The 13,742-nt window shown below is 41.7% G+C and overlaps 1 protein-coding gene across 1 annotated transcript; it reads left to right on the top strand.

Annotated features, from left to right (window-relative positions):
• The first annotated feature begins 1,332 nt into the window (after positions 1-1,332).
• On the top strand, positions 1,333-13,451 carry znf366 (zinc finger protein 366). Its single transcript, XM_033619031.2, has 7 exons — positions 1,333-1,499; positions 4,979-6,007; positions 6,094-6,261; positions 7,148-7,298; positions 7,758-7,949; positions 11,335-11,509; positions 11,594-13,451. Exons 2-7 carry the CDS (start codon positions 4,986-4,988, stop codon positions 12,292-12,294), a joined length of 2,409 nt encoding a protein of 802 aa, XP_033474922.2. The 5' UTR covers positions 1,333-1,499; positions 4,979-4,985; the 3' UTR covers positions 12,295-13,451.
• The last annotated feature ends 291 nt before the right edge of the window (positions 13,452-13,742 follow it).

Genomic DNA, 13,742 nt, shown 5'->3' with positions numbered 1-13,742 from the left:
GGAAAGTGGAAAAAGTCAAAGGTTATGAGAAGCAGTCCATCTTTGAACCTCGGCCTGCTGAGCCTGATGTTTGTGAACAAACATGACAAAAATGGACACGTGGACACACACACACACACACACACACACACACACACACACACACACACACGCCTACAAATATCCCTTTCTATAAATAAAATCCTTAATTCCTCACAGGAATTGACACACACATTGTCTAGGTCTGAGGTTAATTGGACTCATGAGCTAATTAACACAGCTAATGATCGGCCACAGCCCATTAAAGACAGTTTCACCGTTCCAATGATATGAGCTCAATTACTGCTGCTCCCTCCTGATCCACTAACTGCCACCTCATCTCAATTAAAAATAAGTTCATAATCGTCTTTGTTCCACAACTTCTGTTCCAAAAGGGAGGACTGGGACATTCAGACGTGGACTGACATTATTCTATTTAGATTTCACTCTCACAGACAGATTATAAAACATAACTGCAGTCACCATGTGAGGACAAATGAGACAAGTTGTTGTCATGAAGTGGTGTCAAGTGTCAGTCAGACAATGGGCCACTCTTGCCTCCTAGTGGCTGTGTGGACGCATTTAACCTGTGTATGAGTTCATTTTTCATTATCTGACGCTGTTTCATCTGTCATGCTTTTACAGGAGGTAGACACAAGAACATGAACACTTGGTATCCAGTCTGTTATAACACTACTACAAACAAGGCTCCAAAATGACCACTTAAAGAAAAGAAAGAAATACAATCTGAGCAATAAAAGCTCACAGAGGTGGTGTTTGTTGGTGTTTGTGACTTTTTCTGCTGTCTCTTTTCTTTTTTACTGGATTGCATTAGTGTTTATGTTTTAAATGCTAAGCACATGACTGGCTAACTATCAAATGTATCTGCTGGAACATAAAATACCTGAAATATATTTAATTATAATACTTATAGCTGTTAAAATCTTTTCAATCAATCTAAAAACATGAAAGATTTTTTTGTTAATTTTCACATGTGAAATCAGTCACTTATAACATGCATTTCTTTGTGCTGTACAAAGTGAAAGAGCTGGGATCATCCCCCATTGCCACATACCACTTCACAGCTGTTAAACATTCAAACTGCATTGTTTTCTTGTGCAACATCAGATCTCGCCATTCCTCCAAAAGCTGTGCAAATCCCTATTTCATAGAGAAATGGAGATGTCTATCTAGTGTTTCCTTATTTTTCTGCAGGAAGGCACTAGGCTTGTTGACTTCCTCTCCCCTCCCTTCCTTCCTTCTCTCCGAAGGTACTCATCTGAAAAATGAGAACAAAGTGATTGTTCCTGTTCTCTTTCTTAAGTCACTTCAAATGCTATCCGTGGACGGGCGGCTCATTGTCAGGAGAGTTGCAGTGCGAGCAGGAGGGAGAGAAACGCAGGTACAGGTACAACGGCATCAGCTGCAGCAGCACTTCAGCCAACAGCATCACAGAAAACACACTCTGCTACACTCAACTGGTAAGTTCCACACACACTCACACACATTCTCACACACACACAGACTTCGTTGTAGCCTCACACAAACACACTTACATGGCACTGGCTGGCATATGAGGAGGGGCTTCTGTTTTTAATGGATTGTTTGGAATGCATGGTGTGGCAAAGTTTAGCCCGGGGTCTCTGCACAGTGCACCTTGATTGGGAGAAGTGAAGAGGATACAGTAAAAGAGCAGGATCATATCCAGGAGAGTGTTTGAAGCTGGCCGAAAGGGAAACATTGATTTAAGTAACATCTTTGGAAGAGGCAGAATAACATTCTTCTTGCATTCTGCATGTGGTTTACGCTTTCTATATATCACTAATAACTAAATTACATCCAAATACTTGTAATGTCCCTGTGTACTTCTATCATTTAGTGATGTTTAGCAATATTCCCTGTTTTAGAGAGTGTGCTGTGCTGCTTGTAAGTTTGCAAAGTATGTTTTTTCAGGAACAAAATGACACTTTGAATTACATAAATGTGAATGTATTTGTAATCTCTGCACTGATCTTCATCTCATCCTCCTGAACTTCTTCATCCTCACTTGCTGCTATTATCTTTTCCACATGCAACATGACTTAGAGGTGATTCAGTCATATTGTGCTGTCTGCAGGTGTGTGAGTCTGGATGTTAGGAGCTAAAATAGACAGTCACTCGACAGAAAATGATGTATTCTGGTCATGGAGTAAGACATTTTTCAACGAAAATACCTAAATATTCTGTATTGCAGCTATTAGATTATCAAAATTTGGTTCTTTTCTTCTACTTTTAGCAGGGATAAAACATGTAACCGGCAAAATAGCTGCAACAATTCATCAATTTATTGTCAACTAATGGCCAATTTATTTGACAATCAGTTCATTGGTTTGAATAATTTATTAAAAAAAAGTAAAACATTCCAGCTTCTTAAATGTGAATATTTTCTAATTTCTTTACTCTGCTATGACGGTAAACTGAGGTTGTGGAGAAAACAAGACATCTGGGGACGTCATCTTAGGCTTTGAGAAACACAGATTGAAGTTTTTCAGCATTTTTTGACATTTTAGAGACCAAACAACTAATCAGTTAATCAGGAAAATGATCAACAGATTACTCAACAATGAAATTATCTTTAATTGCAGTCCTACAAGTGGTAATATGTGTATTTTATGTTTGTTACTATAAAGAATGAGTAGCTGCAGCATCTGCAATAGCCAACAGGAGCAGCAGACGATTGAGCTGCAACGATTAATCAGTTAGCTGCCAAGTATTAAATAAATCACAAACTTATTTAATAATCAATTAATTGGTTAAAGTAACTTTTAAGTCAAAACACAGTCAAACATCTCTGACTCCAGCTTTTTAAATGTGAACATTTTCTGGTTTCTTTACTCCTCTCTGACAGTAAACTGAATATCTTTGGGTTTGAAGACGTCAACTTATGCTTTGGGAAACAGTTATTGACATTTTTTAAATATTTTTTTCATATTTTATGAAAAAACTCATTGATTAATTCAGAAAATAATTGACAGTGAAACTAATCATGACTTGCAGCTTTAGCAGACAGTAAAGTAGAACTATAGTGGTCATGCTACAGTGGATTGATATGGATCTCAGCAGTTCTCACTGATAATCACTGAGCTATTTACAGGAATAGAATAGATATGCACAATAGTGCTAAGCACATTTAGATGTCACGCAGAAGTAAGACAGTTCCCCTCTGAGTATCATCATCTTTTCACCCATGACCATCATCTTCACTAAATTATGCACAAAGACTGCAGTAGGCATGTTGTTTATAGCTACAAGACATCTCAACATATCACAGTTTTAAGCTTATCAGTTATTTAATCTCCCTCAGACTTTGGGCTGCTCGCAGAGATACAGATTCAAACATCACGTAGCACTATCAGCGGAGGAGAAAAGGGGAAGTTCTTCCTAGCTATCAGTGCAAAAAAACAAAAAGATGAACAGAGGAGAGAAAAAAAGACATGGAGAAGCGAAAAGTGTGCGGGAGGTAGAGGTGAACATTTCACAGATAACTTCCTACTTTCAGGAGAGGGGGAGATCTGTGAGAAAGAAAGAAGTGAAAGGTTTCACGTTGAACACTGAAAGGTGTGGGTGTCCGGTTACACACCTTCCACAGGAACCTTTAGAGGAACAGTTTCATATCATAAATAGAAACCAGACAAGCAGTCACTGGATGAACTTTTGTCCAAAGCTTTGACAGCAAAGGTTACTTTTCAGATTAAGATTTAACATAATAAGGCATATGAGGATCTTAACATTTACGATGTAAACCAGGGATTCCTAACTCTTCTTGTAACCAAAGAGGGACCCCTTGTTGTGTTTTAGCAGTCTTACCAAAGAAACATTTCCCCTTTAAAAACTCCTCAGGTGCTTTAATTTAAATAAATGTTCAAGACCCAAAACAGTAAAAGTATCCAATATTTGCAACACATTCTGACTCCCTCTTCAAATATCGACTCTTGTGGCCCTACACATCAAACAATGATGCCCAGGGTACCCCTCCAGTGTCGGTTTTGGATGCTCTGGGATGGGGTGTCAATTCACGCTCATTACAGGCACTGTGCCTTTTCAATATAAACTTGTGCAATTTCCACTTGTTAAATGCATGCAGTCCCTTTTCAAAAGAAACTGAGAACATAGGTTAAACACTTCATGTGTAGGTTTACTTTTTTAGGTTTAGGCAACAAAAGCATGATTTGTTACTAATGTTGCATGACATACATCACTAGCATAGTATGCTACACATACTAGCACACCATGCTGTTATTAAAATAACCTGATTGACTTTTGGTTTCATACGGGACACGTACAGCAGGCTCCTCAGTGAAAGCTGCCACCCATTGCGTCTGATACTGCCTCTGTGCGTTAATATCTAATGCCAAGGGGCCCCTGACCGAGCATCCTTATTTGACAGGTTGGGAGTGAGAATGAGTTAATATTTCACCAAAAAACAAAGATTCAGTCCAAAGTCTAAACAACAAAATACAAATTAAATACAAATTTGGGTAGCAGAAATTTGTTTTTCTTTTTTGATCCATTAATCACCTCATCTCATTATCAGCTGCTAGATTCATCTTATGACTCTTTGAAGGGGCCTCGACCCCTATAGGTTGGGAAAGACAAGACTACATTGCCTAACTGTCTGTGAAAGAGTTAAAAACTAGATCCATCATCACCAGCTGTTTGTGCATTGAAGCATCTGTATAAACAATTATAAATGCAATATTTTATAAAATACATCAACCACGGGGGCTTTTTTTCCTGCAGAAATAGCACCTTACTTTTGATACTTTAAGTACATTTTGCTGCTAATACTGATAAAATAAGATTAGATAAAATAAGATAATCCAGTAAACAGTAAAATGTTGTATTGCCTTGCTTACTTTAGTTAAGGATCTAAATACTGCCTCCACCACTGTAACCACTTCTTATACTCTCTTTAACGCAGCAAGAAGATGGAAACAGACGGAGTGAATTTCTCACCAGCAAGAAGCCCTCCTCTCAGAGATCAGCTAAGACAAGCATCTCAGCACAGTTTCTATCTAAGCCCACCTCCACTCTACATTAAGCCCCCAAAATTCTCCCCTCCTCGATACCCCAGCATATCACCCAGCAGAGACACCTACAGTGCGTTCAGCCCCCCTGCTTTCTTTCCCATGCTCAGCCCCGGTTATGCTCAAAAGGAAGGATCCCAAAAACGCAAAAGAACTCCTTTCAAAATGGACGCCCAGGGAGGTGAATCTCCTGATGGGGGAGCAGAGGAGGCAGATGAGAGCAGCAGTAAGAAGACGGTGCACCTCTCCCACATCCCCTTTTCCCTCCCACCTCGCCCCATTCCCTCCCCGTCTCCTAAACCCATCCCTGGTATGATTGAGCTGAACAGACTGCAGCTTCACCCCAGATCACCAGGTATGAATCTACCTGTGCAGGTGAAGCAGGAGCCTCTCAGTCCTTCCCCAGTTTGGCCTCCCTCTCCTCTCCTCCTCCACCCTCCTTACTTCCCACCTCTGCACCACAGCCTCCTCCCATACCCCTTCTTCATGCCTGGCCCCGTCATGCACCTCTCCCCTGGTTCTTTCTACCCAAGAGAGGAGCTTCGCCCTGCTCATCGCAGCCGTGAGGGACCTCCTCGCAGTGGGACGACAAGCGCTGAGAAACTAGGTCTAAACATCCATGTGGATGACAGTTATTATGTAGACGTAGGTGGAGACCAGAAAAGGTGGAAGTGTCGTATGTGTGAGAAGTCCTACACCTCCAAGTATAACCTGGTCACGCACATCCTGGGGCACAACGGCATCAAGCCGCATGGATGCCACCTGTGTGGGAAGCTGTTCAAGCAGCTGAGCCACCTGCACACACACCTGCTCACCCACCAGGGCATGAGGCCACACAAGTGCCAAGTGTGCCACAAGGCCTTCACTCAGACCAGCCACCTGAAGAGGCACATGATGCAGCACAGTGACGTTAAGCCATACAGGTAGATGTTTTATAACCAGTTCTTTTTACTTTCAACTATCCTCATTTTTTATTCTAATCTCTTACACACTTTATCCTCTCGTCCAGCTGCAGTGTGTGTGGCAGAGGTTTTGCTTACCCCAGTGAGCTTCGTGCCCATGAGCTGAAGCATGAGAAAGGACAGGAGAACGTATGTGTGGAGTGTGGTCTAGATTTCCCCACGCTGGCACAGCTGAAGAGGCACCTGACCGCCCACCGTGGCCCCACCCTATACAGGTGAGTTCTTCTTTGCTTAAGTTATCTTAGTGATAGTTTATTTTAAAGGTCCAGTGTGTAGCATTTAGGGGGATATATTAGCGGAAATGGAGGATAATCTAAGTATCTTTTCTTAAGTGTATAATCACCTGAAAACTTAGAATGAGCTGTTTCTATCTACATAGGGAGCGGGTTCTTGTTTATGCCATGTTCCACCGCCATGTTACTACAGTAGCCAAGAATGGACCTACCAAGGCAAGGACTGGCTCTTGATAAGGCCATTCACGCTCTCGAGTTCTCACGTTCTAGCCTTTTCATGTTGGCTACCATAGTTAGCAGCCCTTCCATGACAAGAACGTCGGAAAAACACTGATTTTTTTAAAGTGAAATTGCTTTATTCAGTGCTTTTACCAGTTTTAATCACTTGGTCTGTTTGTTTTGAAGAGGAAGAGACCTCTGCGAATAATGTGGCTTATAGTAAAAACCTCCTAAATGTCTGGATCTTAAGTTATCAGAGATAAAATTAAGATAAAGTCTGCAATCCTCACCACTAGACACCACTAATTCCCCCTAAATCTTACGCACTGTTCCTTTAAGCAATAGTCGGACCCCTATTCATTTTCTTGTTGAAAGTTAAATGAAAAGATTGAGACCATTCTCATGTCTGTGCTCTAAACATGAAGCTGCAGTTAGCTTAGCTTAGCATAAAGATGGAAACAGCAAAGCCAAATGATTGCCTGCTTTAGCTTCCTATTTATTGAACAAACAAGAGTGTGGTATTGATCTTCACGTCTAACTCCACATGAAAGCGAAGTACATTTCCCAAAATGTTGAACTACTGCTTTAATGTTTCAGTTCTCCATTTGGCTCCATAAAGAGATGAACTGTATACATACTGTTCCCGCAGGTGCGCAGAGTGCCAGAAGACTTTCCAGTATCCGAGCCAGCTTCAGAACCACATGATGAAACACAAAGACATCAGACCGTACATCTGCAGCGAGTGTGGGATGGAGTTCATCCAGTCGCACCATCTGAAACAGCACACGCTCACCCATAAAGTAGGTTTAATTAGGAGAACAGCGAGAAAAGACAGCATTTTTTCAATGTTCTTTTTTTTTGACAGGGGTTGGAAGCTCAAGCATGTTTTTTTGGCATCAAACAGAGTTATCAATTTTGCTGTCACATCAAGATATTTCCATTATTCCTAGTGCACATTTTTGGACAGTGAAGATGGCTGAGAGAGTTTGGACACTAGCCTAACAGGTTGTTTTGGCAGCTGTCTCAAAGCAATTTCCCCTTAAATTCTGGCTCCTGGAGCTATTTTTAACCTCTTAACATCCAGTTTTAATCTTTTATTCGACTTTTAGTAGCTTTAGTGTTGGGACACAAAAAGATGGTAACCTAAAGATCAGTGAGATTTTAGAGGTTAAACTAACCTAAAGTTCTCAGCAGACAGACACACTGGTCTGTTTGCCACATTTCTCACACCGCTACTTCCACATTCTCTCGTTCTTCAGGGGGTGAAGGAGCACAAGTGTCGCATCTGTGGTCGTGAGTTCACCCTGTTGGCCAACATGAAGCGCCACGTCCTCATCCACACCAACATACGGGCCTACCAGTGCCACATGTGCTTCAAGAGTTTCGTCCAAAAACAGACTCTCAAGGCTCACATGATCGTCCACTCGGACATCAAGCCCTATAAATGCAAGGTTGGTCAAATAAACCATGGCATGTATGACTTTTTGCATAGCGTTTTGGCCTTTAATTCCTCTTTTGTTAACTGAGTAAAGGACATAGATTGCATACAAGAATTGAACATATAGCCTTTGGGTCTGAAAAGTGAAGCAAATGCACAAGTGCCTCAAACCTGCATTTTATAGGTCAGCAGGGGCCGACTCCACTGAGAAAATTACCCCACCTCTTGCATGATATATCTACCTAAAAATTTCACTAATGAGTTTATGGTCTCAAACGCTAATTTCAAGTCTTCTTCAATACAGCATGGCGTTCATTTTGTAAATTATGGTCCCATCTAGAATGAAAGACAATAAAGCAGATTTAGGTTTAGGGCTTCCTTGTGATTGACACATCGCTACCATTGTTGTGTCCTCGGGTTGTCAGTCCAATCCATCCCTCGCTCCTCCACAACTCCACTCTCTTGTCCAAATCTGGTCACTTCTGGTTCCGAGTATGATGATGGCGATAGCCAAAATGCCAGACTCAAGGCTTTACAATGGTAGTCCCCAAACTTACGGGTGACATCGCAGTGGCTACATCCACTTTATATAGTCTATGGTAAAGGAATAGTTAGCACACATAGTTAGCTTAGCGTAGCACAAAGACTGGAAACAAGGTGAAACTGCTGGCTTGGATCTGTCCATAGGTATAAAATATACCTTGCACCACCTCTAAAGATCACTAATTAACACATTATATTTGAATTGTTTAACTGATGCAAAAACACAAATGGTTTTGTGGCAGATTTTGTTACCGGTTTCCAGTCTTTGTGCTAAGCTAAAGGGCTGCTGACTTTATCTTCATACTTAATGTCAGACACGATAGAGGTATTGATCTTCTCATCTCACTCTTGGAAAGAAAGCAATTGAATGTATTTTACATATTGTCCAACTATCCCTTTAATATTCTCTCCTGTCTGATTAAGGCTTCAGGACTTGCTTTTATTGTAAACTAAATTAACCAATGTATATTTATTGATAATGGCAGCCAAGACCCAAACCTTTAATATTCAGTGGCAGCTGCTATTAAAGGAATTCTCCACTTTTCTGGAGTGTGCGCTTTGACCTTGGTGTTTAGGACTGAGACGATGACCAGATAGCAGAGAGGCTTTTGGCAGTAAGAGCCTCCTTGTCCATAGGAAGGATATCGCCACACAAACTGCCTCTCTAACAATGGCCCCCCAGCCTCCCCGGAGAACAGGGCCCTCAAATAGATTTCATCTCGCTTTCTCTGCTGCTGGAGGGAGCTTCCTGTTTTCTCACGGTCCTCTTGGACAGTTTACAGTCCCTCTCTCCTCCTGAAGGAAAGGACCACCCTAATAAAAAAGAATGCAGAGGAAGGACAGCGCAGGAGTTGCCCTTCCCTGTTCTCCTCCTGGCCCTGTCTCGATGTTGCTTCCTCTCTCTTTCTGTTTTTCTTGTGTGTGTGTGTGTGTGTGCGTTGGGGAGTGAGAGAGAGAGGGGGGAAGACAAAGAGGAAAGGAGGAAAACAAGGATAGGAGGAGGGAGAGAAGGGCGTGTGTCTATGTATATCTGAATGCCTGCACATTCATTCATGATTACGTGTAGCCCTACAACTCGGCAGTCTACGAAAATTAGTCATCTAACAAAGGAGTTCTGGCAGAGAAAGAAAAATAATAGGTGGATAGTGCTGGCCTATTGTTTTTGTATCCTCAAATAGTGTTTACAACCAGTGGAGGAAAGTAATCAAGTACTGTGCTTGCATGCTATTTTGAGCTGCTTATACTGAGCTGAGAGTTACCTGTTTCTGCTACTTTTACTTTCACTACAATTTTAAAGGAAAACACTGACTTACTGACTTACACCTAATTTTTACTCACTCAACCCTTTTCGCTTGTACTAGCTCTAACCATGACCCCTTTTTTAATGTGGCATTTTCCAAAATGACTACCCTCACTTTCCGTACTTTATGTAGACTTTGCTGATAGTATGCCTGTACTTTTACTTAAGCAAAGTTTTAAATGCAGGATGTTTACTTGTGACAGATTAAATTAGCACTACTTTTACTTAAAGGAATAGTTGGACAGATGAAATATGTTTATTTGCTGTCTTGAGAGGATACTACTCTTATATTCATAAAGTAAATATGTAGCCTGGCTCTGTCTAATGGTAAAAAAAATGCACCTACCAGCACTTCTGAAACTCATTTATTGACACATTATGTCTCATTTATTTAATCTATATGAAAATTGTAGTGTAAAAACGATGATTCACCATTTTAATAGGAGAGTTTTCAACCCGGACTCACTCCAGAGTCGTCGAAATCCAGCACTTGGGCAATGACTTGCCAGACACTGACGAAAATCCGTCCTTTAACGTTGGCGTGATATGCAGCCAGTTACCATTATCGTTTAATGGCGCTCTGTGGCATCAGGGAGAAACACGATGGGACAATAACAAAAGTTAAGGTGGCGAAAGTCCGAGTAGGGTAGGCTAGGTTGGTTGGAAGGGGTAGTCGATGGGTCCAACAAACCTGGAGTGCAAAACCCTGTTGTTTTTCCTATAACTAACGATGTGCTTTTGTGGCCTAAACCCAACCACATGAGTTAGTTGTTGGCAGAAAGAAAAGTCAATTCCCAGTGTTTTACTGGCGCAGTGCGTTTATTTTTTAAGAGACTGTATGTAAACGGTAAATTTTCTGTGAAAATGGAAGTGTATTTTGAAGTAAGACAGTGCATGTAACAGGAAGAGCTTGACACAGCATCCCAGAACCTCAACAACCAATGCACTCAGGGTACCTTTCATGTTGTATCTGGACGTGGAAGGTCCATGACCAAACGTCGATATGTGACGAGGTCGGAGTGAGAATGTATTGGGGGTTTTTGTGAGACTATTTCTTGGCTTTGCCTGGTTCCATGCAGGTAACCAGGGAGTTACTTTGCCCAATTTTACATCAGCCATACAGAATGCATAGACATACATCACTGTTTATACTGTGTATTAAGCAAAGCGCAAATATGCAATGGCTGTGACCACATATGCCCATGCAACCACATGGTGCCCCCTTTTTGCCAACTGACATGAACAGTTACTCAGCTGTCCTTTGGCTAATGACCAGTCTTTCCACAAAATCTTATGCAAGTCCGCAAATCCACTTTGAAGTTATATGCCTTTTTGCACTCCCATTGCTACCACCCGCTCTGCCCACCCACCCTTTTAGCCAAATATTAGCCTGCTAGGGCTAAAAATGTGGCCTGAAAAAAGGGTGGAAAGATTTTGGGACCGACCAATTGACCAACCGACAGAGCGAGCTACAGAGCTGCTGGTTGTGGCTTAATGTCTTATTTTGCTAATTTCAATTTACCTAATCACACACTTGTCTCCCTTTGTCTTCCAGCTTTGTGGGAAGGAGTTCAACAGGATGCACAACCTCATGGGCCACATGCATCTCCACTCAGACAGCAAACCCTTCAAATGCCTTTACTGCCCAAGCAAGTTCACGCTGAAGGGGAACCTCACCAGACACATGAAGGTCAAACATGGCGTCATGGACAGAGGGCTGGATGAAAGATGTAAGGATGCACACATTGTAGATGGTGTATTAATTTCTTGCTGCAAAAGTTACTCAATGTAATGACTTACTTCTCTGATTTCAGTGTTTAGGCAAAGAGGGCGATTCTGCCTGTCCACTCCCATGGGCCTCCTCACCCGCTTCAGCCAGGAGGAGCCATTTGACCTCTCCCAGAAGCCCCCAGGCCTGCCTAGCCTCCGCCTCTCCCAGTCTGATGGTGAGAGCGTCCCTGGAAGCTCATGTCAGGAGGAGGATGAGGAGAGTTTGTACAGAAGGAGCCAGTACAGCCCTGAGGTGGACCAACATGAGCCGGCAGGCGAGGACCAGTACATCCCTGAGCTGGAGGAGAGACAGCAGGGGTCTCCAGCTGATCACAAGACAGGGGAGAAGCAGAAAGAAATGTATCAGCATAGCTTAGATGAACAGAGGGAGTCAGCAGCAGAAGGAGGTGACCAGGCGGACCTCTTACAGTCAGAAGAGACATCGGAGATGGCCTATGAGTCTGATTTAGAGCTAGGTGACCAGGTGTACCACCATGAGACAGGCCGGAGACAGATGTATGATTATGACTCTGATTCAGAACTAGAAGATGATCACCAAGAGCTAGATGAGCCAGAGCAAAGTGAACAGCAGATGGATGGCTTTAGTGACACAGCCATTGATATAGCAGGGAGGAACCAGAACAGATCGGAGAAAGGTGAAATAGTGCGTCGCTTGCGCACAAGTGAATTCATGGGTGTAACGGGTCCACAGGATGAAGAGAAAGACAAAGTAGACGAAGAATGAGGCGAAGATGCAGGTTTTTAGCAGCCCTGATATCAGAGGAAAATGCTGGCATTGTGCGTTTCTGCAAACCATGAATACATCACATTTTTATGTTTCATACATATCAATTTAATGTTTCCAAAGTGACATAGTATATGAACTGACTTTGTGATCGGGGGATGGAGGGGATGGTTTATGGTGTGTCACCTAGGTGTGATGCCTGCCAAGCTACAGACCACAACAGACCACTGTTTGAGACCAACAAACAACAAAACCTGTTGTTTTTTAGCTGTTAATTGCTGTGTTTCCAGCAGCTTTTTAGCCACCAAACATAGGTGTTTATTAGTCACCCACTGTTGTTTCTCAAGCAGAGGGTAGTGCCCCAAAATCTGGTTATTTAAGCCAAAACATGATCTTTTTCTAATCATAACCACCTGGTTCTTGTGCCTATACCTAACCACACATTCAACAAACGTTAGGTTTCAACATGTAACATACCTGTGGTTTGCAGAAACGTACAATGCCCACATTTTTTCAGGTGACTGGGTTGGTTTTAAAAGAAGGCTGGTGGTTTTTCTGACAGGAAAGTGGAAGGAAAGTACGTAGGTCTCTACATGAAACTGATTATGGAGGATGTGATATAGTAGCTTAGCACAAAAAAAAAGGAAAGATGAACATATCGTGTTGTTTAACAGAGCACAAAGTAAAAGTGAAGTAACTGAAATACAAAGCTGTGAAGCATATTGCATGTACAGAACATATCACACACTGATTAATAGTCATTGACAAGAGGTTAATGTGCATTTATGAACGGACAAGTATGATTAGGGAGTGGCTTTGTGAATAAAATGCAAAAATATTTTTGTTTTTCTACAAACACATTTGCAATATTGACTAAGATATGCAATTTTGTTTTAACTTTGACTCTTAAATGTGTAGTAAAATTAAAAAATGTGTTATTTTTGTTTGTTTGGGGGACATTGTGACACAGATAGGACAAAGCTTGGCTTCCTCTCTTTAAGCGTCTTTGTTTTAATGACTCATGTTTAGTGTTTTTTTTTTTAATCTATATGCTTTTGTTAGTTCAATTTTTTGGTGAGATTATTGTAAGGCAGTGTATTGGTCACCTGAATGTGATTTTGCAAGACAAATACAAAAATAAAAGCATGAACCTGTGCAATAAACCTGCTGTTTTTGTGTTTTTAACACCTCATAAACATCGCTACGGCTGTTTTTAAAGAATATAAACCCAGATATGAAATCTTAATCCTCTCCGTCAGACACGTACTTCACCAAGCCAGAGATGATTGCCGTGAGTTTCAAAAAGCTTGCCTTTCTCCTCCTGCTTCTCTTTCAAAGCAGAGGAAGAGGAAGAGAAAACACCTCTCCCCTTCTCTCTTTTAGGTTGCGATCAAACAGCAGTGACGGACACAGTGGGTGTCCCAGACAAAGGCTTCATATGTCTGTAT

Source organism: Epinephelus lanceolatus, chromosome 9 (assembly GCF_041903045.1).
Source record: "Epinephelus lanceolatus isolate andai-2023 chromosome 9, ASM4190304v1, whole genome shotgun sequence".
NCBI classification, from domain to species: Eukaryota; Metazoa; Chordata; class Actinopteri; order Perciformes; family Serranidae; genus Epinephelus; species Epinephelus lanceolatus.
Note: the sequence above shows the minus strand (reverse complement) of the source record. Positions and strands in the feature narration are given on the sequence as shown.